Source organism: Corapipo altera, unplaced genomic scaffold (genome assembly GCF_003945725.1).
Source record: "Corapipo altera isolate COAL_440 unplaced genomic scaffold, ASM394572v1 50, whole genome shotgun sequence".
Classification (NCBI taxonomy): Eukaryota; Metazoa; Chordata; class Aves; order Passeriformes; family Pipridae; genus Corapipo; species Corapipo altera.
The window spans coordinates 11,176,750-11,204,406 of NW_020884889.1; the positions used below are offsets into that span (position 1 = coordinate 11,176,750).

Here is a 27,657-nt window from a genome sequence, read left to right on the forward strand (position 1 = left end):
CTGGGCTTTGCCCTAGATTTTACAGGGAAAATGATCTAAGGAGCTATATGGTACAAAAAGTGAATGTCAAAAAAAGCAAAAAAACCAACAAAACATAGCTACCATTGCAAGTACCTAACACCTGGGAAAAACTACTACATACATGTTCTCAATATGTAAAATACAATTTATTGTATTTAGGCTGTTCATAAGTATCAACACAACGTAGTATCTTTGAAACAAACATCTCGCCAATAAATACTATCTAAACATTAATATTAATCTTTTGATCAAATGTGTACAGTGTTTTGACTCAATATTGCACAGTGAGCTCTATATGACATTTCCATAGTGCATTCAGTTTGTTACAGGGATAGTTTGCCACAAATATTGCAAAGCATCAGAGTTGACTTTTCCAAGTGAAAACAGCTGAACTACTCCATTAGGGATGGAAGGCTGAGATAAATGTCAGTGTCCTAGGTTTATTGGTTATGGATTCACAGAACCTAATGTTTTCATAAGTGAGGAGACTTTTGTTTCTTATATGATTTTTTTCTAAAAAAAATTCCACTTTCAAATAGAATGAGGATATTATCATCAAACTTATAACTCCAGTGATCAGTGAGCTTCTTTTCTCTTGTTTCAATCTAAATATGAATCACATATTTGATATTTTCAGAGCTGGATCTCACCAATTGCATTTCAAAGGCCAGACTGTGCAAGCCCCCAGCATTATTCCAGCCCTTTGCTCCCTGTATGCCTCTGCTCAAGTTAGACTCAGTACTTGTTGGTATGAGCAGAGCTGACACACTATAATCTCAATAGTTTTCAATGTATAAATGCAGATATAATCTCACAATGGTTCTATAATTAATATTTACCTGATTAAATCTTGATTCTACAGCATCAGCTCTGCAGGGGGTGGTGCTGCCAGTTTGTGTGGCATTCTCGTGCTCACACAGAGGGCTGGGTGCTGCCAGCAATGTGGCCGGCTGTCCTGCTTCCCTGAAACCCAGCAGTTCCTGAATCAGATGGGCTCATGTGCTCTGGTAAGCACAGTATCAACATTGGCAGGACTGTGGCTCACAGCAGGTTTTCAACGACTCACTGTTATTGATTCTCAAGTCCAAAACTATATCCGTGGCAGTGGGAGATGACTGTTAAACTTTAAAACTGTATGATTTGGTTTTTAAGGTTTGACCCACATTTGCATGAACTTACACTGCTCTGACACTGCAGAAGGACCTTAAAATGGGATATACTGCCTTAATATACATTTAAGCTACATTGCCCTGCCAAAGTGGTATGAACTGCTCAAAATGCAAATAAGAATCATGATCATAGAATGACTATGACTGACTCGGAAAAGATTTGACCATAGGTATAATGGTGCTTAATGCTTAGCATGTAGCATCCCTTAGTGCTTAGCATGTAGCATTTTTTTAATTAAAAGAAAATTCACTCACCAAGTGATACAATTAAAAATTTCTAAGAAACTACTGGTTAAGTATTACCTCATGATTACGTAAATCATGTTTATATCCCTCCTCTTTGCCGTTTATCAGTTTGTATATATTTAGATTCTTTATATTCAGGTAACAGAGATGAAATACTTATTTCTATCTAAAAAGACAGTAGAAAAAAAAGGGATTGAAAGAATTTCTTTTCTGTACAAAAAAATACATTTTTATGACAGCAGCCAGTACCTTCACAGTAGGTCCTTTGCTCCTCTATACCACCAAGGTTCAGTCATCCATAACACCATCATAAAGTATCAGAATTGTTTTTCTTTCCACTTTTCAACACTAAAATTCAATATGCTACTACGGAATGTTTCCAAAGCCTTATGCTACATCCTGATAAAATCAGGCCTTTTTTTTTTTTTTTTTTTTACTTTAAAAAGAAACTCAGTTCATGCAAATAAATACACAATGTGCACTGAAATAGTCAATTTTATGATACAGGAGACTTTGCAGAAAAGTCCCTTTATAATTAACTAAACTAGTTCTAATAAAAGAATATTGTTTCAAAACAGAATTTAAACCGTTTCGTTCTACTACAAGTTGATGTTTGCTAAGTGTTCAAGCAGACTATATTTTCTACCTAGTTGTTTTAATCTGTTGGTTCAGTGTCACTCTTTTGTAATGTAGTGAATATTTGATTTTGAGGAACGGCTTCTTTATGCAGTTTTTGTAGTCCAGGGTTTCAGTCTTCATTTGATTCTGCAAGCAGGATCTCAGGTTAAGCCCAGATCTGTAGAAAGTTGAAAAATCGTTTGTGATAGTGACTCTTCTATCAAACGTTTAATTAAAATTTGGCAAGGCAATCAGGTGAGTGGTACAGAGTATAAGAAGCAGTGATATTTTTAACCCATGAGTCCAAAACTTAACAGTTCTGCTAGCACTTTGTGGGGATTTCTATTAAACTTTCCAGTGCATGCTTTACACCGTGTTTTTCTACCCTCGTAAGGTCCTCTAGAGTTAGTTATCCTGTAACAACCCTTCCCCCTCACCCCCTTCTATTAACCCATCAAAGAAACAAAGAAGCACTCAAAGTGGGTGCTCCCAGCACTTACTCGGAGCGTGTGATCCCAGGAGCCTGAGCAGAACGCCGTCCCGTCGGGAGACACCCGCAAGGTGCTGACGCGATTTTCGTGTCCAAACAGGATGGATACACGGGACCCTTTCAGCACATCCCAGACATTTATGGTGTAATCATTGTAGCCTGCAAACAGCAGGCGACCTACAGAGCGAATGAGATTTTACACAGTGAGGTCTTAACGTGCCTTGACTGCAGCAAAGAGCCTTCTGCAAGACATTCATCCCCCCGTGAGACACAACGCCGCTTTCCCGTGCCGCCCTCTGACCACTGCTCCCCCCAGACTAGCTGTGCTCCTGTGGGGCAGCCCTGCCCCACCGCTGAGCTGTCCATACTAAATGCTGAAACAATTAAAATTAATGGGTTACAAACACAGCACATTTTACTTAAATCATACAGAATGCCGGTCACTACAGATGGGAGATGACTCTCAATTATGACAGACTGAAGAGCACTTCAACAGCTATTGCAGGGTCATAATACTTTGCTCAGTCTTTTTACAAGAAGTTAAATATAAGTGGTCCAATGATTAGCAGGCAATTTGGTAAGTGATTCATTGCTAACGGGACGAGCTGGGGTGCTTGTGACCGTGACAGAGGCATTTGCCTCAGTCTCAGAGGGAGGGCAGTTCACCACCCACTCATCCCCCACACAGGGTTACTGGAGAGCTCTGCATTTGTGCTGGGGCAGCAGAGAGAAGACCCGAGCTCATGGCTCAGGATCTGTAGTGAAAAGTGGTAACCTCTCTTTCTTCATGCCCCTCTAACATATTTTTACTATTAATCATTTACTCTCCTTTTAAAAACTATTTATGTAAGCGCACTTAATAGTTTAGTTGCATTTCATGTTTCCTTTGAAATGTTTTTCATCATTATTGTGAAATTCTAGCCCAGCTGTAGTTAATGGTAAAATATTTCCTGCCTTCAGTAGGGCCAGGAAAATACTTTTCATCACTACAACGAAGCAGTAGCCAGCTAGGTTATTTAAAGAGTAATTATTTTTACAGAGGCAAAAAAAAAGCTTCCATGCATTAAATGTTTCTTTTGGCACTTATTACTCTTGGTAAATTTTAATAACAAATGCTTTATCAAATTAAACTGAAAAATTTTTTTCAGTTCCCCTCAAAATCTCAACACTAAGATAACCTCCAAAGTTCAAGTCTCACCACTGAGAGAGAAGTCCACACTGGATGCTCCAAAAATGATGCTCTCTTTGGAATAAATTGCTACTTCTCTGTCTGCACGAAGGTCATATAAACGACACTAGGATTAAAACAAAACCAACAAACATGCCTCAGTAAAGGCTGGAGGCACTGGCTAAAATATTTTGAAAAAATGAGAGTGGGAAGTGCAGCCTAACAGGCATCACAGGAAGTGGCTGCTTGGCTTCTTCTGCTATTTCTGCCTGGGACTCCTTTAACAGGGATCTAAGCAACACAAGGCTGTTTTGTATAAACTCTGTGAAGAATTTGCTTTTTCAAACCACTTCTCTAAGCCTCCTGCCTGTCCTCCTCTAAAGAGATATGTAGTGGGCTTTGGACCATGGCTGCCCACTGAAAGTCCCCACACCCTCTTGCTTCCTCTCTGTGGTTTCCTACTTCTTAGGGCATCCTGCTACTGGGGAGGTGCATGGGGACACAGTCTCTGAGTCTGGGAGACAGAGAATCAAATTTCTAATCATTGTTAAGAACACGGACCACGAACTAATGAGGCTATAAACACACAGTGTAAAACATGAACAGGAAAGTCAAAGAAAAAGATGGTAGCCCTTGCTCTGAATAAGCCAGGATAGCAGTCCCTGCCCTTCTATGAGGCCTCTTTGTCTGAAAAACCTACAGGAAAGTAACTGAAGTGAAATAATGCGTTTTTGTACAGATCTTTGGTTTTTATTTCTCATGGAAAATCTCAAATCACCTCTAACAACCTATACTTCCTGTTTTTATCATTTGCCAGCAAACTTTGACTTGTTTAAAATGGAAATCATGTATCAGACTTCACTGCCACGCAGAAAGGCAGTCTGTTAGTCCTGAAATCAAAACACACTTTTGAAACTATTTCAACTGAAACTCCTCCTCAATAAGTTAAGCTTAAGCAAATACTGGTCAGATGGCTTTGTTAATAGTAAGAGTTTACTATTGAAAAATGGCTGGTATTCAAGCCTGCACATAAAGAAGAGGTTTTTTGATTCCAGGGCAGTGGGGAGCTGCCAGGTGTGTGAAGTCCAGGTCACCCAATGCTCCAAGTTGATGAATAATTTCATCAGACTGTCCTGATGGGGAGTTGGGGTCACTGCAGGTGACAGCACTGTCATGTGAGCACACCTTTATGGTTTACCTCCAGACAGCCAGGATTATCTGTTACTCAAAATCCCCTAGTATATAAATCAGGTCAAGGATACCAGTCTGTAATACTGAAAACACCAACCTCTTAATTTAAAGCATGAGGTATAAGGGAACTGCCAAAACCTCTGTCAGAAGTACAGAGGTGGAATTTCCCATTCTCCTGCTTAAGAAAAACCCCATCAAATAAACTAGTAAGAGCCTGTGATACTGGGCATAAGAGCCTGTGATACTGGGCATAAAAAGAAAGTGCTCTCATCAGAATTTAATGATGGACAATTTCTCCCTATCACACTCTCAGCATCTCAAGAGCTCACAGTACCACATCCAAGTGTGCAGAGAGCTGGGCTCACCACAGATATTAATTTACAATTGCAGTTTTTAAGACCTAAAAGCAGAGTACACTCTCTCCAGAAGAGCCCTGGAAGGTCTCCACATCCAATGAAGATAAAAGGAATGTTTCTATTGAGTTTAGCTAGTATTGAAGCAGACTCAAAACATGCTCTGAGGGCAGAGTACTTTAGGTAAAGTCTTCACCCTCACCCAACTCAGTGTTATGTTTGAATAAACAGAAGAAATAAGGTGCCAAGTGCTTCCCAAACATCTGCTCTCAAGTTACACTTAACTGCCGGCTCAGTCCCTGCAGGGTTGTGGTGGGGGCAGAGCCTGGTCCCCCATGGGGACCCATCAGCTGCAGGGAGAGCCACCAGCCATATGCCTCACTCAGGGTGGAGGGCACCAGGTAAATGTCATTTTGCTTACATTGTGCTGACCCAATTTACCTGTCAGTATATTCTGTGCCCCTCCTAGCAGATTGCTCATAGATAACTAGGGTCCATTAAGAACTACTGTGTGATCTAGAATGTCCTGGATGCAGTGACTCACTGCAGTGAAGAGTGTTGGCAGTGAGTCAGACCGACAGGGAGGGGATGAATGTGATCAAGGCCACCCTGGGGCTGCAGAGCCAGCTGCCCACATCTGCCCTGCTCTGTGCTGAGCCCACAGCCCCTCTGCTTGCTGGGACAAGCTGCTTCTCCTGACACAAGCTTCAGCATTTCAGCTGGTTCCTCCCATGCTGTGACCAACAGTTACACAAAGTCAAATATCTTCCGGTATAGACAACTATTTTTGGTCATGAAACTTCAAACATAGAAAATCTGAAATGAATATTTGGACAGTACCTCATGTAGACAACTTTGCAGAAGTGACCTACAGTGTTACTAGATTTTCCCTATAGCATATATAGTATTTAATATCTTATAGGAATTAGTATTTCTGCAACTATGGTGTAACAGGCCCAGTTTAGTCACTAAAAGTCCTCTGTGGTTGTGACCTAATCTTCTAGGAGAATTTGACTTGGGAAGTAACAGAATTTCCCTAAATTAGGTTGCTGAATTAACATACCGTGGCATCGTCTGAACCAGAAGCAAAGGCATCTCCACTTGGATAATATCTGTGCACAAGTAAAAGAAGACCAGAACACATCACATTACTTGGATGAGGTCAGGCTTCAAAAATAGAACTAGAACATTGCTCAACATTGCAAATGTGTCCTCTCCCAGAAACAAACTGACCTGACACTGTTGATATCTGAATCGTGGGTTTCAAATGACTGGATGCACTGACCAGACCGCATGTCCCAAACCATGGCTTTCTTGTCACATCCCTAATAAAACAAAAAAAGTCAGCAAAAATCACTACAGTACAGCAAATGGTGACATTCACCCCTCATGTACCTGACATTTGTCCTCAAGCCCAGCTACTTTTAAAGGCTCTGAACATCACAGCTCTGAGGGGATTTAACCAGCAAAGCAGCCCCAGAGCTGCCTGCACTGGTACCCCCAGCTGGTGCAGTTGCAGGTAGAAGAAGAGGACATCATGAAGGCTGAAGCCTCAGGAGAGTGGGGTGCAGATAACACTGGGTTGTCTGCACAGGCAGCCCCACACTGACCAGCACTCACAGCCCTGCTTTGTTTATGCTGCTGCCCTGCCTGTGTCTGCAGCCCCACCATGCCACAGAGCTGCGTAACTCACTCTTTGCCTTACCACATAACACGCCCAATATAAAAAATTAATACCCAGCATTCAAAGTTTTATAACTAATTCTTTTCACACACTGAAACAGAAAATGAAATAGGTGCATCTGGAGGGGCTCTTGTCCAGCCTCCTACCAGAGTTAACCCCTGTCAGGGCTCTGCACCCTCAGGCTTGATGGTGTGGTTGGGACGAGAAAAGCAGCATAGCAGCACTTCATCTCATCGTCAAGCTTTAATCTGCCCTTCCAAACTGTGCTTTGAAAAGATCATTTAACACTCAGTGCTCAGCACCCTGAATGCTTTGGGCAAGGGCCTCGCCCATCTTGTCTGCAATGTCCTTGGGGCAGGAACCATCTCATACCTGTAGGCTCATGCTCTCAGCAGCAGTGTCTCACTGCTGCCACAGTCACAGTGACAGGAAGAAGAACACGGTCTTTTCTTTTAAGAGTGACAGAAGATTTCAATAAATCTGCCCCTTCTGAGGGGCAGGCAGCAGGTAAGGCTCACCTCTGGGGGCTTGGCCTCTCAGGGGCTGTGCGGGAAGCACAGGGCAGACCAGGTGGCTGCTGCTTGTGCTGAGACAGAGTGCCCTGCCCAGCAGACCATGCCACACATGTTGTTTATTTTAATCAAATATGATTGCTAATTAAACTAAACAGTCTCTTTACAATTCATATATTTCTCTCTCTTTTTTTTTTAATTCAAATTCCATTGTCAAAATGAAACCCCAATGTTTTTACTAATGATGTCATGATTTATGTTCCTTTGCACCAAATTGTGGTTTGGTTTAGTTTCGGGGAAACCGAACAGGATAGAGAATATTTTGGACTCAGCATATTTCCCTCTCAAGCCCCATCACAGTCCAAGCCCAGCCTTTCATATCACTTCCATGTGCACTGCTCTTACTGACCTCTCTGGGAGGTTTGGGGACAAGACCAATCTGACAAGCTGGTTCTTTGACTCTTAAGGTTTTGAAGGAGAAACCAGCAACCACTTGTGGAGAGATGGGCCCCCTGAGTGATATCCAACTCAGCCCAAGGAGCAGAGCTCAGAGGGCACAGAGCACAACAGCCTGGGACACAGCCCTGAACTCACCCAGGAGGGCTGGAATTTTGAGTAAAGTTGTTAAATGTAACATCACTCTATGCTGATGGACTGACATTGCTTATTCCAGCTCAGGGTTACTGTGTTGAAGAGGCACAGCATACAGGGAGTCTCTCCATGCTGCCATACCTTCAGGTTGCACTGTTCTGCCTATACCTGCATTGACACGATGTAACACAGATCTGAAGTGGTGTTTTGCATCTGATGAATTGAGCGCCTGTAAGCACAGACGTACCCAAGCTGCTGTATCAACACCAGTATGACATATTCTCTTAGCAGTACCATAGCTGCTTGTGATTCTTTGCCCTATAATAAGCTGAGCTGTTCCCAGGGAGAATGAATCTATCCTTTCTGGGAAGCAAACTCGGTGACAGGAAAACCCGAGAGAAGTAATGCACTTGGATGGAATTAGCTTTCAGTCACGCTTCAGAGCAGCTGTGCTAGCAGCAGGCAAACTGGGCCAGTGTGCTGGACCCTGCTCCTGATGGGCCAGCCAAATCTGATAAAACAGCCATAACAGAAGAGATCCAGGTTTATTGTGCAGGGATGGGACCATGACTCCAAGCACCCCTAATCCATGTTTGGCACCCTCTGGCACAAGGGCCATTTCCATCATCAAGCACAGGATCAGCCCTGGGCCAGTGCTTGTGGGGATCAGAAACCAGGTACCTTCAGCAAAATTACTGGTAACAACCTGCCTCCAGCAAGAGAGGTCATCTCTCAGCTGCTGCCAGCTCTCACCTGCACACTCAGTTTCTAATGTGGGAAAGACCAGGATCACCTTGAAAAGCAGCAGAGCCCCATTTCACTCACCTTTATGCCTTGCCTGCCTCACTGCCAGGCTGTGTGCCAATGGCTCAGTTGCCTGGGAACAATGATCCCTCGGCAGCACAACAAGACTTGGAAGATGCCCTGGGTACTTTCCCAGACCAGTCCAGTCCTGCAGTCCCAGTGAGGCTTGTGTGTTCCTCTGGGCCAGGACAGGGAGCGGGCAGTTTTTGACTGATAAAGGGGCTTTAAATGCCTCTGGTACCGCTGGAAGGCACAGAGGACTCAGCAACAGCTGAAGATGTGGCCACACCTCATGTCCCTGCTCCAACATGCATGAAGGTTTAGCCAGTGTCCAAGCTACCCCATGACTTCTGGGGAGTGGTTGAGGGACACAGTGACATGCACGTGATTTGCAGCCCCACTCTGATGCCCTGAGCACGACCTGATGCCTGTCACACCCCATCTCACTCCAGAGAGCTGGGCACAAGAAAGGAGCAATATGTGGGAAGTCCTCTGCTGTTCCAGGCTCCAGTCCACAGGGATTCACACCTCCACTGCGGCAGGAGCCCACTGCTCTAACTCTGAGCCTTTGCCTTCCCTGGAGAGGCGTTGTTTTGATCTTGAGCTGGATTGCTTTGGTGTGGGGTGGAACTTGCTAAGTAAGCAGAACTGCAGTCAGACTGGCTGGGTGGGTTTGACCCCACTGTCAGGGGTTTAATTTGCTCCAGCTTGTAAAATGTGCTTGCAATGAGTGGATTGCACTGGGGCATCCAACATATACTCCAGCACTCACTCAGTAAGATCAGAAGCCTCCTGCTTTGCTGCCTTTTCATTTCCATATTCCTTAATTTTATATTATGAAAAGAAGCTCCTGCTTACCCCAGAGACAAATGTATTTCCTGTTTCAGAAGGGGCCAGGTCCAGGCACAGGACATCAGCTCCATGACCATGGAAACTCTGTAGAAGCTGCCCACTCTCAACATCCCATAGAGCACAAGTTCCATCTCCACTTGCTGTCAGGATCTATAGGATGTGAGAAGAATCACAATACAAAAATCAACAGTTACAAAGAAACAACTGACATCCTACACATACACCAAAGGACAGCTTTAATTTAATGAAATATCAAAGCCGTAAATCCACTGCAAACCTAAGTACTTTTCACGGCTTTTAGTTTTAAGGAAAGAAGTTAAGAGTGGAAAAGAGAGCTGCATTGACACCATTATACCTACACAATGTTTCTACAATGGCCCCTTTTGTGCAGTGGGGTTTGCAGAACTGATGGCACTAAGGACCTGCTGGCATTTCCTTATTCTCCAAAAAGAGGGTAGAACCATACTGGTATTCCTGTCTGCCCCTGTATTTAACCCTATCCATATACAGGCTGCTGGAATTCAACCTAGGCAAAGGGAAGAATTGTTGGAGCTAAGTTTACCTGTTGAACTCTCTAATTTATTGGTTTTTTCTGCTTGAAATGGTCAGGTTAAACCCAATTAATTTGGCTTAAGACATGGATTTTCTGAAAGGGCTGTAAGCCTGTCTAGACAGTTGTTTGATAAGTCCATCAGCTCTCACTTGTCCAAAACCATTTGTGTGTGAAAGGGCTTGAACAGACACTGACCGAACACAGCCCACAGCTTCCCATCTGCTACAGCGCTTGCAGAAAGCACATGTGATCAGAGCTTGTTATTGTGACTAAATCCTGATGATGCTCAATTGTTCAAAATTTCCCCTTGGCACCCGAAGCTGTTATGCAATCACAAATTTTGTAGGTTGACAGGGTTCCTGTGCACTGGTGAGGAAGGAGGCAAGGGTGAATGAATGAAGGCTCTCAGTTTTGTACACAGGCTTTTCTCATGGTTGGTGAGGAAATTCAAGGGATCCCAGCGGGCAGTCAGAAGTTAAAAACAAAATACTCTTCAAGAAGAAAATGATCACGCAGTCACGAACCCATTCACAGAGTTGCATAAAGGTTAAACACTAAACATGTTTGACAGATGCTCTAAAAACTCTTCCCGTAAACAGAGGTCTGCAAAGCTGCAGAACAGACTGTTCTGAATCCTGCAGTAGAGAGACGCTAATGCTCTTAGATGATGATAGCAGAAGAAAGTCCTGACTTGTCTTTCTGGCCAGCTTTTGAGCCTGGATCAATGAGCTTCTCTATTCTGAGAAATATTTGTACTTGGCTGACGAATGAAGCCTTTCAGCTCTGAGGATTTGCTCTTGCAATAATACTGTGTAAGAAAGACATGAGGGGAATAGGAGTAGCTAAAGGTGTAAAGGAAGGGTCTGTTGGCAACCCAGAGCTTCAGCTAATACTTAAAGAAAAAGGTTATGGACTCAAATTCAGGGTATTGCTATTGAAAACCAAACCAATTCTGAAAATCTAAAACCAGAAGGGAATTAACAATCTTTGCTATTGGACTCTGGCTTGCTGCACTAGGGGCTCCTACAGTGCTGGATGGGGATCCTGCCTTGCCTGGCAGCAAAAGGCAGCACTTGCACAGGGCAAGGGACAGCAGGGACACAGCCCCTGCTCACTGGGAGCCCAGGCACCGGGGTTGGGAACAGCGGCGAGGGGAGAGGGGCCATCTTCACCTCCTCCACCACCACAGGCATCATCCTCCTTCTCAGCCCTGCCACACTGGAGCATGGCTGCCTGCCCTATGCAAAACACTTGAGATCCCAATTAACTGTTGCTATTAATACACATGGAGCATTGTCACGTGGGGAGCATTATCACACTGCAGAGCTGCAGATACCTAATTTAGGAAGCGAGGCTCCCTGGCTCTGCTCACTGAGGTGGGGGAGGCTCTCTCAAGCAAGACTGATTTGGGGCACTGAGAACAAGGTGCATGGGTCACCCAGCTCTGCACTTCAGCACTTGTCTTCGCCCAGGTGGGAACGTGATGAGGAGTAAGGGTGGGACCCCTTCTTTCAGCATCCACACAGCCTGAGAGTGGCTTTAATCAATGATGAACCACCCCTAAATCTCCTCTCTTTCCCTTGCACTGCCAGATGCCCATGGGCACATCAACCCCTAAACTCCAACCCAGTCTTTCGTTCCTTTGAGGGAAAACAGAGTTGTAGTTTAAGAAAGCAGTCAAGGCAGAGCAGCAGCCCTGACACCACCTAGCAGGGGGAGCTGGGGGAGCACTGGGCTGGGGGACACCTCCACCTCATGTGAGAGCTGCTCCAGGACAGGGACCGCGTTCCCCCGGTGATGAGAACTGCTCTGCACACAGCTGGGAAAGCTCCTGCACCATGTGCTTGTTGCACTGTGCACCCTCAGAACTCCTGAACAGTTCTAATTCTGAGGCCTTTGTGTAAGTGAAAAAAGATAAGAAACCTGGTATTCTCTAGGATCTCCTAGTGTCCTAATAGAAGCTTGGCTACCCCCCTTGCTTGCATTTGTTTCAATGATAACATGCAGTGCCATAAATGATCATTTATAAGCCTAGCAATCATAAGAAAATTTCTTTTTAAAGACTTCAGAAAAATCTCTGAATCACTAAATATAAACCACCTTAATCCACTGTGTATTATCTAACAATAGTTGTACATTACCTTCAATATCAATGCAGTTTGCTGTATTTAATATGAAGAAAAAATACCTAACCTTTCTTTTCTACTATGAAAAAATAAAATGCTATTTTTCTGTCATAGGATTTAAGCACAATGCATTTAGGTATGGAGAAGAAAAGAGGAAACTGGTTTCATGTCTCATCAAAAACATCCACTTAATTTAGACTGCTCTAATTCAGCAGGGTTCCTACACAGTAAGGTCAGGGCTAAGCAAGTCTGAGCACTGGGTACCTCCACCACTTGTTTCCATGGCAATGGACTTAAATTAGCACCTCAGAGTCATTACAGAAACCAGAGAGCGACAAACAACAACATACTCTCGGGCTTCACATGTCCTGAAATAGAAGCATTGAGAGCTGATATTTCCTTCAGAAGAGCTCCAAATATCTGGAAGAAGGGAACACGATAATCCCTTTCCAGCAGCTCTGTTGACACCGAAAGCAATGAAAATGCTCCATTCTGCTGCAGAGCTGCACTGAGCAGAGCTCTAATTAAATTCAGAAATCAGAGAGGACAAGGGGATTATCCTGGCTCCTTTCATCATCTTCCGTGTTCCTGCAGAATGAGATCTTTGCGATATTCACAGAATGGCCTGGTCTCAGAAGATCTGCATTTAGTTCCTGGCTCTGCCATTGCCTCCCACTGTGGGCCTCTGTGCTCCACCCCACTGGCTGCGAGATGGGGACAGCATCACTCCTTTCCCTCGAGGGAACACACCACTGCACGTACAGACAGCAGGGATGCCCCTGTGGGGCCATCCTTGAGGCCAAATGTATTACTTGGTACAAATAAAAAATACTAAAAATGAAAGCAAAAGCAAAGTTGTCTGGATGTCCAGGACAAAGGAGGCAAACAACACAGTTTCTATTAGCTGGTGTAGTATGTACCCAACCTAGTCCTAAGCAAACAGTGTTTTTAACTATTTGCAATAGTCTGAGCCCCTGAAAGCACAAACTGGCACAGATCAGGTGAGCAGAGAACACACAGGTACCAGCGAGCTCCCTCTGCAGAAGCAACAGGCCTTTGCAGGGTGCAGCCTGGCCGGACTGTGAGGAGCATCTCCTTACAGCAGCTTTTGCAGTACTTTCACTGCCCCCTGCGAGGGTCTTCCAGCAGCCCCTGCATGGAGCAGGATATGGTTCTGGGAGCAAGGAACATTATGTGCACCATGTACGAGTGCAGCTCACGTTAGGTGGTGGTGAGCAGCGGGAAGGGAATGCGTTTACCTGCATGTCTGAGTTAGTGAAGCTGCAGGCAGACAAGTAGTTTGTGTGCATTGCAACCGATTTCTTCTTTGCAGCCATATTTTCATTTTTTTCAAATGTCAGAGGGTACACAGAACACTTGTTGTCCAGGCCACTGAAGAGAGTAATAATAGCAATAACAGAGAGAGGAGAACTGGTTAAAACTGCAACGACAAAAGGCGAGTGGTGATAAGAAGGAAACCACCTGTCAGTGCTGCGCTGCCAAACCCTTACAAGTACCGACTTCCCTGTATTGTGCTGTGTGGGATCTCCCTGTGCAGGGAAGCCCCAGCTGCCTCACCAGGCTGGCTGCTTTACAGAACTTGAACAGCTGCGCCTCAGTATTTTTTACCCTTACCGAGTTTATAAATGCCACTGAATGAAACCTCACGAAAGCATAAACTTGGAGGTGACAGCAGTCACCTCAGGGTTAATGTTTCACATACAGCCAAACTGCCATTTTCCTGCTGACATATGTCATTGCAAAGATCAGTATTTAAGCATAATTATTGATCTATCTTAACAAATTTGACCTAACTACAGAAGAGACGGTATAGCAAGTGGAGAGTGTGAAGACAGACCTTTTAGAAGAGTTTGGAAAAAAGGCAACAGAAGCACTGACGTCTGTAGCTGGTGTTTCCCTCCTGGACAGTTCTACCAGTTAAGCTGTGTCAGATACAGGACTCATTTCTAAAGGCTCTGATCCTTTCCTCAAGCCATGGTAGATCAGCCCTGCCCTGGTCCCTGGGATCCTGGCACACCACCAGTTGCTGGTTCTGTGCCTTACATTACATGTACAGCACTTAACTGACAGCATAACAGAAATATAGAATTAGGTAGTGCAATAAATGCATATGTGTATTCCCTCTCTCCCTTACATATGTGAAGACAGAGTTTTCTTGCCATTCTTCAAGTTTTAGTCAAAAACCCAGTTTCCAGACTTGCTCTCCACACATGATTATGGAGTCTGCCTGTCTGTCTCAGTCTGCTGCTTTCTAGATTTTCAGGCCACACAGTGAAGTGTCCCTTTGTTCCTTTCTCTTGCCCCAAGCTTGCTTTGTCTGTCTGATCCACCCAGTCACTTTTTAAAAGATGCTTTGCCAACATTTCATCTCTTTGTTTTTTCCCCTGCATGAACCCAATGTTGTCAAACTTGAGCCTTCCAAGAAAAACTTGTAGAAGATTATCAAGGATGGGGTTTCTTCTCCCCACCCCATCTTAGCAAGATCTATTCACATACTGGTAATCGTTAGTGATGAACCTCTACCTCATAGAAGAATGAGTGCAAAGTAAGAACAGGATTAAAACCTCTTTCCCTTAGAATATATATCCAACATAGACAACCACACTGGAACAGGGAAGTAACATGCATGCAGAATTCCTAACCCATGATATAAATGCTGAAAGAGGATTATTTTCCATGCTTACACAACAAATGTTATTGCACTGAAGTCAGTGGAGACAATGTGTACAAGCCATTATAGGAATAGAATCAGAGACACTGAGTGTAGTCCTTCCACCCACAATCGCAGCACACAAACTTTTATCTGTCAGCTTCTGAAGGCACCAGGACAGCACAAAAAAAAAAAAATCAAACTTCTCTGTGTAAGCAGCTGTGGAAACTGGGAACTTACCCACAAGCAATGGCACATCCAGATGGGGCATATGCACATGCCATCACCCAGGTACACGGCATCGTCACCGCGTGTTCCTGAAACACAGCATCTCTTTAGTCTGAGACATCACTGTTTCTCTAATCATTGCAAGGAAAACAGCGTGGAGTAATAAGTTCACTATTTCTGTAAGTATTTCTGTAGAGGTGTTTCCTCCAGCCATAACTCACACATCAGGCTGGGACAACCCTTACTGCAGAGCTCAGCAGAGCAGCAGGAGGATGGCTAGTCCTTCTCTGACACTTTCCACCTTATTCATGAGCACTAAACTGATCACAGAGCATGATTTGGGTTATTCAGGGCTGTAGAAGGTCCCCATTGCTGCACATGAAAAAGTGAGTTAAAGGCATGTAGTTTTTCTCATCTGTGTGGCACACAGTGCCACAAGGCAGCCAGGCAGGGCTTGGAGAAGCAGCAGCACCATTTCACAGTGAATACCCACAGCTGAAGGATCCCGGGTGATCACACAGCACATATGGTACAATGGTTACTCAGGAAGGACTCTGTTTTGCTGGCTGGGCTTTGCCCAAGCGAGGAGCCCTCCCTTGTCAGCGAAGAGGCTGGATCAGAGTCTCACAATGGAGAGACAAACCCCAGTGCCCTGATAGGGACTTTGCTCAGAGACAGGTCAAGGCAGGTGACTTGCCCTCAGCTCCTTCTTTTTAGGTGCTGGTGGAGGTCTGCATATTATCCCATCATCCCATTCTCCTGTGACACCTGTGGGCCCTTCATCTCATTCCACCATCATTTGCCCTGGGCACAGAAATCTGAATTTTGCTGAAGTTTCACTTACCTTGTTGGTAGTGAAGGAATCCCACACGATCACCTTCCCATCCTAAAGGAAAGCACAGAGAGAGAGAAACTGAGGCCTTACAGAGACATGGCTGTAAGCCTGCTTCCCACTTTGAGGAAAGCACTGTTGCTCATTTCTATCCTCCAGTCTGTTATGGCCTGAAATTTTTGTCACCATCTTAACAACAGCACAATGGTCACAGTGAAGCATCAAGGAGACACTCCTCAACAGTGCCAGTTGTATCTACTACAAGAAAAGCATATCTCCTCCTCACCAAGATGACTCATGTTGGCTTAAAAGACCAATGTTTTTCCTGTTTTCTTCCCTCCCTTTTAGTGGGTTCATGAGAACTCCTTTCACTTGCAGCACATGCCACAACCAGGACCATCCCCTCAGGAACCTGCTACTAGTGAGCCCTCAGTTGCCTCCTTTAAGCCACAACGTGTTTTTCCCAGCCTGTAACTACCACCTGCAAAGCTGGCCACCTCTCCCAAGTGATACCTGTCAGTGGCTCACTACAGGACCTTACAAATACAGAGGTGACCTGTATCACGAATCACTTAACTAGGTGGCAGCACTCATGGGGACTACTTATGGACATTGCACTGTTTATTCATCTCCCTTTCCTTCCCTTTCCTGGTTTTCCCTTTACTTCTCACTACACTTATATAACCCTTTATTATCCATTGATACAATCTGCTAAATAGCCATCCTAGGAACCCTCTACAGAGAGCAACACAATCACTTTGGGTATGGCAGCTACACCTGTGCCAGTTACTTTGCCTTATGCACATAATATTGTTATCTTCCCTGTAAGCTAAATGTTTATTACTGAGCAACAACTGCTGCTGTACCTGGACTTATATAGTTCTTAAAACAGAGCAAAAAATGCATTTCAACCTGCCTGTTCAGCTTTCTGATCTACACACTAACATTTCAACTACTTTAAAAAAAGGTGACATTAGTTATTTAAAATTATTCTCTTTGCTGAGATCACCATGAATGGTAAAAACTCATAGTAACTGAAGGTGGCTTGCAATGCAGATTGCCTATTTTTATCCCTCAAGTGAGACCCCTGACAGATTTCATGTAGGTCAATGAACAGCTGTGAGATGCAACAAGCACACTCATTGCCATACTGGGCTCAGGAAGAACCAGGGGATCTAGAAAGTAATTATCTCATTACCTCCTCCAGCTTAGGAGACTGGTCTTGAGCAGGTGTTAGGACTGTTTCTCAAAATGCCCAACTAAATGCAGTAATTTTGGCAGGATATTTGAGGCTTTCAAGGTCACATCAATCATACAGACTGCAGAAGAAATTTCTGTGCACAGAAATCTCTGAAAGAATCAGCATTTCTTCCCTTCCCTTTATTTTCTCTAAACACGTAATCTGAAAAATTTACTACATATTTCATCTGTAAAGAACGAGGAAATAAAAGTGGCCTTACATGAGTTCTATTTTCTATTATAGTAGGGAATATGGGGAAACTCTGTGTATGACTGGACAAGAACAATTTAGGGTATTAACTACAACAGGGGTAGCAATTATCAGAAGTTTAGATTAAAGCTTTCTGAACAAATACATTGCCAATAAACTTCTTTCAGGGCATCTTGAAAACATTTACACTATTCACAGGTATGATGTGCAAAGAGTGGCACACAGCACAGCCAGAAGATTTGTATACTGCCCAACAGCATACCTGGGAAGAGCTCACAATTCTTCTCTTGTCTTTGCACCAGTCCATACAGAGAACTTTATTTCCATGGCCCTTTAGGGTCCTCCTGGTCTTCATCACAAACTGGCCCAGCGCCTCCACACGCTCTGCCACCTGATGAACTGCAAACAGCTGGTGGTTAGAGAGCCCTGCATCAAAGCTCTGCCCTGGCAAATCTCTGTGCTTAGGAGTAATGCCCCTGGAGGAATTAATCCATGAAGTTTGAGTCCATGGTGCAAGGCAATGAACTCTGTTTCAGAGGTGGCAGGTGGTAAAACCAAGGTGGGCGGCATATGAACATATTTACCAGATAAAGATAAGGATGAATTCACCCAGGGCTTAAATTCCAGGGATGTAGCAGCTGAAGGCCTTGCAGACCATCACACCTAAGTATAACTGGAAAACAGATTAGCCCTTTTCCCCCTCCTACTGGGAAATCCTCAGGCCTGAAAGTGGACAGCCAGCCTCCAGCACAACACATGCTTCAAAGTACTCAGCAGAAGTGAAGACCACTACTGGGTCTTAGAGGAAAAATCATACAGAAGAAGAGGGTAAGCATCAAAACTCCAGAGTTTTAATGGCAAAACAGTTGTTCTGGGTGTGAGACTCCCAGCTGCACTTGGCTCTCAGCACTGTGTGGTGATGGAGTGTGATACAGGTACTAACTGCCCTTCTGGTGGCCAGGGGAGCCCCCAGGGCCAGGACACAGCTCTGAGTGAGCAGGAAGCTTGGCATTTGCTATAAGAGCACACTACCCAACTTTTCAACAGTATCTACAGACATCAAGGACTTCATGGGATGTATCAGCTTTTTCTTTTACAACAGAGAGCTTTCCTGAGTAGCATCCTCTGATGGAGAAATCAGTTCTTTCACACCTCATTTAATAGCAGTACTTTCAGCTGATATTCTTATAAAACAAAAAAAATTGCATTTCCATTTGTACCAATTGACTTTGACATAAAGCTGCACAGACATGCAGCTGACACAACTAAAAGGTGTCTCATGTAACCCTGATGCGCCATGCTGGGGTTATCTGTATGTGTCTGGGACAAAGTCTCATCTGAGGAAACCTATTTGCTCTGCTCCAGCATGTTCATCCAGCATGGAGCTGAGGAGGGCCATGATTATCTTGGCACCCTGTAGCAGCTCTTCACACAGAGCATGAGGGAGGGTGAGATTTACTTCAAGTCTCATAGCAGAGTAGGGGTCCTGAGGCAGGAGACTGGCACCAGAAACAAAAATTACTCTGTCTAGAGAAGAGCTAATAGGATGCAGCACCTCCCTGTATTGTGTGTTTGCCCACACTGAAACCTAAGGTGGTCCAGCTGCTGTTAGCAATGGGGGCAATGCCTGACTCAAGCCTTTCGAAATTAATGCTGAAGCTCACGTGCTTTAATGAATTGGTGCAGGAAATCTTAAGCTTTTCACTGCCAAGTTGGAGACTGAGGTCCACATCCCCCAGGTCAGGTGATGCTCTGGAGCTCCAGTGCCACTTCACCCTTTATCACTTTTCTAGGGCTGCAAGAAAGCTCACGGGCTAGGAAGGGCTGTGACAGTGACAGAGCAGGCATCCTGAACTTCGAGACTATTCCCTGGTACAGGCTCAGGGAAGCAATTTCTGCCTAAGGCACAGACTGATTTCTAGTGGATTACCTTTCTAAGAGTTGTCTTTCAAAGCCACCAGCCCCACAGGCTGTGCCAGAATAATGTTCTCACCTGAAATCTCTGCTCAACCAGTCTCACAGAGCCCAGGGATGGGTGCTGTCCACCATTCCTGACAACTTGTCCATAGGTCAGAAGCCAATTTCTGAGAAAGTACCATATAAACCCACTGAGGAAAAAATACATTCTCCCTATCATTGCCCATAGAAACCTGCCAAATGATCCAATCAAAAGACATGAAAACATAGGACAGGAGGTTATTATGGCAGCTGGAAAGATGCTTGTGTCCAGAACATATCTGAAAAAACAAATGTTGCACAGACAATGAACAAAGCATTTCCATTATGTCAACGCAGCTGAGACTCTGTGAAATTGTCTGGTTTAGCCTCACTGATTCTCTGAGGACGCTTATCTCCAACCACAGCCATAATAATCCTGCTCCCGCCCAGCACAGGTTCAAGAGTCAGATAATTATTTTTAAGCATTCTTCAATATTGTTCCAAGATAGTTGAAAATCATGCACTCAGACAAGTAGATCAGCTAAAGCCAGTAAGCAGCTTGAGTAGTTTTACAGAGGTCCAGATAAAACTGCCTATTTTTCTTAAAAATATTGTTTGACCTGAACAGGAGGTGTGGACTTGATGCAGGTACTATTGGGTCTTTGATCTTTTCAGTGCAGGAAGTCAGTTGGGTCTAATGATCTGCCTGGCCTTAAAAATTAATGGATTGCACAAACAGAACAAACTTTTCTCTATGCCTAAAATTTTAAGCTATAGCATTGAATCCTTAAAACTGCAAGACTGCAAATCAAATGTATGTTTTGCATTTCCTTTTTCTGTCCACATTTTTGAGAGCTGATGTTCCAAACCAGTTGAACAAATAAGGGCAATCCTATTTCAGCCAGCTGCTTGTTTTGGGAACCACATAGGGAAAGTCACGATCAAAAAAATGTGAAAGATACAATTTTAGATTAGGAAAAAAAAAAACAAAACAACCAACCAAGCAAAACCCAGAAAGGATGCTCTATTCTGAGACTTACAAGCTCTGCCGAAATAGTACTTGGGAATAACTGAGGTGTAAAAAAGCTCTGATACAGAATTAATATAAAATATCATGAGGGAGCATTGTTCTACAGCAGCATAACACTTCTGTCTCAGAAATCCTGTCATGGCTATGCAAACACACCTTTCCAATGGAAGTTTGTAGATTTTACATATGACAAAGCCATGAGTATCCTATGACTATCAATGGCACACAGAGTTACGGTATCACTGCAACCACAGGTAAAACCCCGTGTGAGCAAAAATGGGTTTAAGAATATTCTTAAGAGGTGTGTTAAACAGAGGCCCTGCTAGTTCTGATACAGAAATTATACTGTAGAAATATGATGATTTATGGTAATGTTTCTGTAATGAGGCTATCTCCATTTGTTTAATAATTCCAATTAATAGGACATTCATATAACATATGATTGTCTCATTTGGACAAGAAATGCTCTATTTACTCAAAAAAAAAAAAAAAAATTAACCCTTCCTCACCTTAAATTTACAAGTGTTTGTCAGTCTCTCATTCTTAGAAAACATGAAGAACTAAATCATCGGATACAGGCTCAGATTCCTTTCCAATGTTTAGGACATCAAAACAGATGAAAAAAAGTTTTAACGACCCACTAATATTTCTAATAGAGTGAGGTGTGTGATTTCAGAGGAAAAAGGTAATTTATATGTTTTTCCAAAAACACACCCCAAAATGCCCAAAAACATGCAATAGATTATATCATTGTAATTATAAAAATGAAATTATGAAAATGAAAGGATTTTTATCTGTCTGGACAGGTGAATTAATACCTACTTGAGGAGCTCCATAAAGTAAGGTTAGTATATTTTTCTTGAAATTGGAGGGGGGTGATGGTGGGAGGGCACAGTTGAGGTCTGTCCATACAATTTCTGTCACGTTATCCCTGGATCTTGAAGCTGCAGCTGAGAACGGTGAGTTACAGCATTGACAGCTCCAGCAGTGACTCACCCCGCACCTCTGAATCAGCACTGCATCCCTGTAAGTTGTTTCCCTGGGGGAAGGGGGGCAGAGGAGCCGGTTTTTGAAACGATGCTCCTTTTTAAGCCCGTCTACACCTTGGGTGAAATCAAAGCAAATTCCTATCAACTCCCAGGCGGCTGGGGTTAATCTTTGTTCCTGACACCACAGCGAGCGGCTGCAGACACATCCCGGGCTGCACCGAGGGTATTTCAGGGTCCCCGCCCCTCCCGGCCGCCCACCCCCACCGGAGGCAGCGCAGCCCGGGCCGGGCCGCCGCGGTGCTCCGGGGATGCTGCGGGGTCCTGCCCGCCCCGGGCGGCCCCACCGCCCCCTGCCCGGGGGGATCGATGACCCGGCGCTGGGGCCGCGCTCCCCGCTCGCTCCCGGCCAGGCCCGTCCCGCGGTGCGGCCCCGCGGCGGCCCCCGCGCCCGGCCCCACTCACGCTCCACGTCGTGCAGCTTGGCCCGCTCCTCCTCCAGCTTCCCCTTCAGGCTCTCGGCCTCGCTCTTCAGCGATGCCAAGGTCTCGTTCTCGCGCAGCCCCTCGGTTGCCATCTTTGCGGAGGAAGCAGGGAGAGCGGGGATGAGAGCGGGAGGGAGGAGTTTGCCCGCCCGGCTCTCGGGGATGCTGCCGAGGCTCCTGCTGCCTCAGCAACGGCGCCGGAGCCGGCCCGGGCTCCCCCTCCCCTCCCCGCTGACGTCCAGGCCGGACGGGATGCTGCCCAGCCCCGAGCACGCACACCGTGGGGACCAGCATCTCCTGCCCGGCCACTCCTGCATCCCCAGCCCGCTCCAGCATCAGCATCCATCCCACTGGCCTCCCGGCCGACAGCCGGGACCAGCCTCACCTCCTGCCCCGCTCCTAGCCACTGTGCATTCCAAGCCCTTTCCACAGCCTAAAGGTTTAGTTTCCCCAGAAACACACGCTAAAGGGTATTTCTGCTTTGCATCCAAACTTCTTTTTACAAGTTGCACACTCTGGGGGGGAAGGAGGCAAAAAAAAAAAAAAGCCATCGGTCACCCCAATGGCATTTTAAAACATCAGACTGGGAAGAGAGAACCTGTACCAGCTTAGATCCATCATTCCCTGGTACTGTGATGGGTAGGGGTAGGAGACTCAGCCACGCAGGTCTATGGCCCAGCTCCTGTGCCAGCAGTACAAGTGCAGTGGTAAGAACCCTTCTCTCTACTATGCTTCACATTCCTCATTTTTAAATTTAGTGTTATCAGGGTTTCTTTTTTTTTTTCTTTTTCTTTTTTTTTTTCTTTTAACTCCGCATTGAACAAGCTACTTCTTTCCTCTGCTCTTAGGTAAGCATAGTAGGGTCTGTGGCCTTCCCAGCTCTTGAAACGGACCAGTTTCCAAAATTCCAAAGGGTGAATAAAGAACCCTCCAGTTTGGTGTTGGTGTGAGCCCAGGGGCACAGCTCTGTGGGTTCTGCTTGGGTGCAGAGCAGGAGCTGTGCTGGGCACAAGGAGCAGCTGGTGCTTCCAGGGAAAGAGCCATGGCACATAGCCTGGCAGCTCCTTGTTCCCTGGGAGTTCCTTGAAAATGTCCTCTTGCTACAGAATTGTCCTTGATCTACAAGGAGTAACTTTGTGCATATTGACTCCCATTGTCTCCTTTTAGCCAGAAAATAGACAATCCAATGGCTATTGTTCAATCTGGAGATGGGCCAAGATTGGAAAGGGAGATAAGAAAATGACTGTTTGCAGCTGTTGTTTGGACTCTGGGCACATCCTGGATGGAGAAAAGTCGTTTCCCACACTGGGCTTGGAAGTAATGCTGCTGTCCAACAGGGATGCAAGGGCAGAGCTGCTGAGCTCTTCACCATCATTCTGGAGCTGAACTCAGGCCCTGATCTGGTCATGTCCTCAAGGTCTCTTTTAGTCAATGGATCTTCAGGCAGAAGCTGGGTTGCTTTGCTGCAGAGTCAAAGGCAGTGGATGTATTTTCAGACTTCTCATTGTCCACAGAAACTGGCGTGACCTAACCCCACCAGCCTGATGGTGATGGAGGCAGTCCTGAACTGATGAATCCAGTTGCATTCAGAATCACAAAAGCAAAAGTAGGTGGTATAAACTATGGAATTCACATAGTGCTCAATAAAGGAACATCCTTCAAAGCCTCCTACAGTAATCAGCACATTGGAAATGCCTTCCAGCACAGACATTGCCAAGGAAATAAAAATTCCATACTTTTAAAGTGATACTAAAAGAACAAAAAACCCATCCCAAACGTCTTTTAGGAAAGTGACAGAAAGCTTCTTGTACTGTGTTATCTTCCTGTCTGAAAAATTAAACCTACCTATATTAAACTCAATAATACAGCTGGGTCCTGGGGCACTAGCAGGGGAAGACTTTGAAGAAGAAACTTTATTTTTGAAGGATTCTAATCTATGACAAATGCCTTACTTCTGACACCTGGTAAGTGTGAAGAGGCCCAGAAGTTAAATCCAACAAAAGCCATAGGAAATTTATTTACCTTGGTAGGAAGGCATCAGCTCTCAGGAATTTGGCGTAGTTAACACCTCTGTGTCAGATACTTGGCACAGTCCTGACAGTGAAAAATTCAGAGTTTCTTGCCTTAACTGATGTGAACCGTCTCACTGCCTTAGGGAATGGGATTAAAAAGTCTACAAAGAACAGCTCAGAATGTGAGAGTCCTTGGGAACCACACATGTAGGCTGATACATGGTACTAGTGCTGAGATGACAGGGGTAAGCAGATCCATAAGGTGAAAGGGAAGCCTGTACCGAACAGAGTGAGCTGTAGAAGTGTGTGATACATATCATTAGTTTGAATAAAAAGTTAAAAAAATAAATATTTAGTTCATCTGACCAACTACTGCTTAACTACCCGTGCTCTTATTAGCTAACCATGCAAAAACCACAGGTTAGAGTAAGGCCAGTTGGGAGCTTTTAATAAAATGGACCAGGGTTGAAATAATTTAGAGGATGACATAGTACTGGGTTAATGAGTGCCACACATGGCAAATACCTCAGATTGTAGTGGTGGGATGATGGGATGGATGAAGAAAGTTGGTAGTGTTCTGATAATAAGGACACTGGGGAAAATGAATGATCTATCAGTGTGTCACAAATTGTTGCCTATCTCAAAAGTTAGGCCTTTAAAATAAGTTTTCATTCTCACTAATTTACCACCTGTTCTCTTTTCAAATTGTAAGCTAATTTACTAATAGTTTTATGGGGAAATTAAACCAGCAAACACTGATTGAGTTTCTACTGATTAGCACCAAACTCCAAGGCAGGCAAAACCATAGAGGGAGAAGATTATTTTGTCTAAAACAACTGAAGCAGGATGACCTCAACACTGAGAATCAGCAATTTCTAATTCTGTTATCCCTCAACATATGTTGCTTTTGGGGAAATCACAAAGACTGGCTGATGAAAATGCATCTGTGCATCTGCTGGACTGGAATCAGGAGTTGCATGGGCACATTGGGAAATTGCAGAAAGATCAGCCAATTAGACACTACAATATGCACATGCATCCACAAACACTTGCACAAGTGTGGCAAGGATATATTGTGCATTTTGATATAAGAAAAGCTCTAAAAAAATCAATTCAAAAAAGTAAAGAATATAATTTCCTTACCCATGTGTATTTCAGCACGAGTGCAAAGAGCTCTCTGTGCTCTGAATATTTGTCTTTAAATCTTTTGCTAAATATAAAGCAAGCTGAGGCCAGATCTACCAGATCCTACTGCAGTGCTAATAGGAAGTCTAACAGGCTGTTAGGTACTGAGGCAATTCTTCCTGAAGTCTCAGTCTGCTTCTAGCCAGCAGCTGTTCCAGTGGGTAAGAGCCTAACGTCCATAATACAAATAATAAGGAGAAAGTTGCTGGGACTGTAAATAACAAACAGCCCCTTTCCTGTAATTCCAGCATGCATTTATCAGGTCATGCAAAAATTTATTGGATAAATAGCCAAGAAGGCTGTTGGCCAAGAAGGACCTGAACAAAGCTGCAATTTCAAAGTCAGGAGAAGCAAATAAACCGGGAAGGGACTGTCTTTTGTCTTGCAGTCATTACATCTAAATTTCCTCCTAAACAACGGTAAGGCATGACAATGTGCTGTGTCAGCCAGTGAATTGTACACATGCACCACCTAGGCCACCAAATCAGTGCTCTCATCTGCTTGTACAACAGTGTTTTGTAAACACAGCTTGCTAAACCTTTTAGCATTCCTGCAGCCATCATTTCATCTGACAGTCAAATGCAACAAACAGTTGGACCCCATTCAGTCACAGCAGAGACCAGTTCTGGGGAGGAAACAGTGATGGATGTCTTCTCCAACTGATAATGCACAATGGCTTAGGAAGATGAAATAAAATACTGCCAAGTTGGACAACAAAGTCCTTAAGTTTACAAAAGGAGTTTTGCAGACGAGCTCTTCAATAGCCACATAGGTTCATGACCTTAGCTGTGTATTTCACCTAAAAAAACCCCATGGTGATCTTTCTAGAACAGTGCTTCCTACCAGGATAGTGGGATATCACCTCACCAGTAATTACTGGAGATTAGAAAGCCTCCAATATTGTTCCTTCTTCAGGCAGGTATGTGGCAGGACCTGCTGGTCAGGCCAGCAGGTTTGCTAATCTCCTCCATTACCAAATTCTGTGCCCATGGTGACAGAAGACACTCCACTCCTCTATCCAATGAGGATAAGCTTTTCCCCACCTTATTCTAATAGTAGCTACTTCCAGCTCTCACCCAGGTACTGCACACAGCACAGGAGACAATGTGGTTGCAGTGTGAAATGTGGGCCATGAAGGAATTCTGACAGCACTTCACTGTGTCTTGTTTTTACTGAGACAGACTAGATGAAAATCATGTTCCTAGTCACTAGTGAATGAGTTTATTGTAACGATATAGCATTTTTTTTTTTAAAGTTCTGTTAAAGGTAAATGCAAAACACTTAAGAACTTAGGCCAAGCAGAATTGCACACATGCATCTCAGAGAAGAGCTTAGACGGGCACATAACATTTGCACAGCTGAGGAACGTGGTACCATAAGGGAAAAAGCTTGATTTTTTAATGATTTTTTCAATCAAAAATTATAAAACATATCCTTGAGCCCCAGGGTCACCTCTGTTGCAGGGTCACGGAAACACCAGGTGTCTGCAGAGGTGTTTGTTTGGCAATCTGTGGGCCTAGCAATGCTTATTTGCAGTCCAGAAAAATCCAACCTAACAGACCAACCCCGTTTTTTGCAGTCTTTCCACACTCTGGCTGATAGAATCAATAACGTACCATTTCCACACATAGCGAGCAGTAGCTGAGTTGTTCTGATTTGATGTAAACAGGCCTGAGGGGCTTCTCTTTGGAGCACTTGTCACAGGGACCAAACACAATTGCTAAAAAGGTCTGGTCACACATCTTTGCAGTTTGTGAGAGCTGAAAGAGATGGAGAAGAAGGAAAGGGTGCATTCCAGTCCATTACAAAGCTTCCCACTACTGCTGTGCTAGCTAATGCAGCCTAGGCTTACATAGACATCTGTAGGCTGGATAATCTCTCTCTGTGACTAATCTTTTGAGCATGATGAACTGTCACTATATACAAAACAGTCACATGCTCTGCAGATTCTAATTTTACGCAGAAAAATATAAAGCAAAATATATGTATATATACACATGCCATTATAATATGTGCTGTGCACATGGATTCACTACGTGTGGGAAAGTAGTTTCAATTTTTACTCAATGCCTGTCAGCAGTCAATAACCAGAAATGCATAACAACAGCTGAACTTTTGAGAAACTCCACTGATTGATACTTATTGTTTTTCCCCTGCCTAATTAAATAGTCAGTATTATACAGTATTTTTAAAGCTGAAAAGATGAGCTAGGATTCCAGCAGCAGCAGCTAGAAAATATGAACAATATGCTTCTTGAGTAGAAATTGATGCTTCAAGCACACTGACAGCTGGGTCATTACGAAAACCCTTTTGTTCTGAAGCCAGGCACCTCTAGGATCAAAGAACTATCATCAACAGAGTATTAAAAACTACTTGAGAGTCAGAGAAACAAACAAAAATAATAATGTAGTGTCATTTTTCTCTGCACATTTTTCATAGGGAAAATAGGACCTTTCACCACT

General features: G+C 44.2%; 1 protein-coding gene across 1 annotated transcript; it reads right to left on the reverse strand.

Moving 5' to 3' along the window:
• Positions 1-143: 143 nt before the first annotated feature.
• GNB5 (G protein subunit beta 5) lies at positions 144-26,937 on the reverse strand. Its single transcript, XM_027644551.1, has 12 exons — positions 26,812-26,937; positions 21,979-22,090; positions 17,822-17,958; positions 16,122-16,163; positions 15,290-15,366; positions 13,638-13,770; positions 9,706-9,849; positions 6,490-6,581; positions 6,320-6,368; positions 3,743-3,839; positions 2,555-2,721; positions 144-2,232 (listed from the first exon to the last, which is right to left on the reverse strand). The coding sequence occupies exons 1-12, from the start codon at positions 26,935-26,937 to the stop codon at positions 2,221-2,223; spliced, it is 1,188 nt and encodes a 395-aa protein (XP_027500352.1). The 3' UTR covers positions 144-2,220.
• Between the last annotated feature and the right edge of the window lie 720 nt (positions 26,938-27,657).

Excerpts from the sequence above, each read along its gene's own strand:
- GNB5 (XM_027644551.1), bottom strand. The coding sequence starts at position 26,937 with ATGTGTGACCAGACCTTTTTAGCAATTGTGTTTGGTCCCTGTGACAAG. Across the intron at positions 17,959-21,978 it reads CAAGCTGCACGACGTGGAGC|TTCATCAGGTGGCAGAGCGT; the intron begins GTGAGTGGGGCC and ends AGCTGTTTGCAG. Across the intron at positions 15,367-16,121 it reads ATTCCTTCACTACCAACAAG|GAACACGCGGTGACGATGCC; the intron begins GTAAGTGAAACT and ends GCTGTGTTTCAG.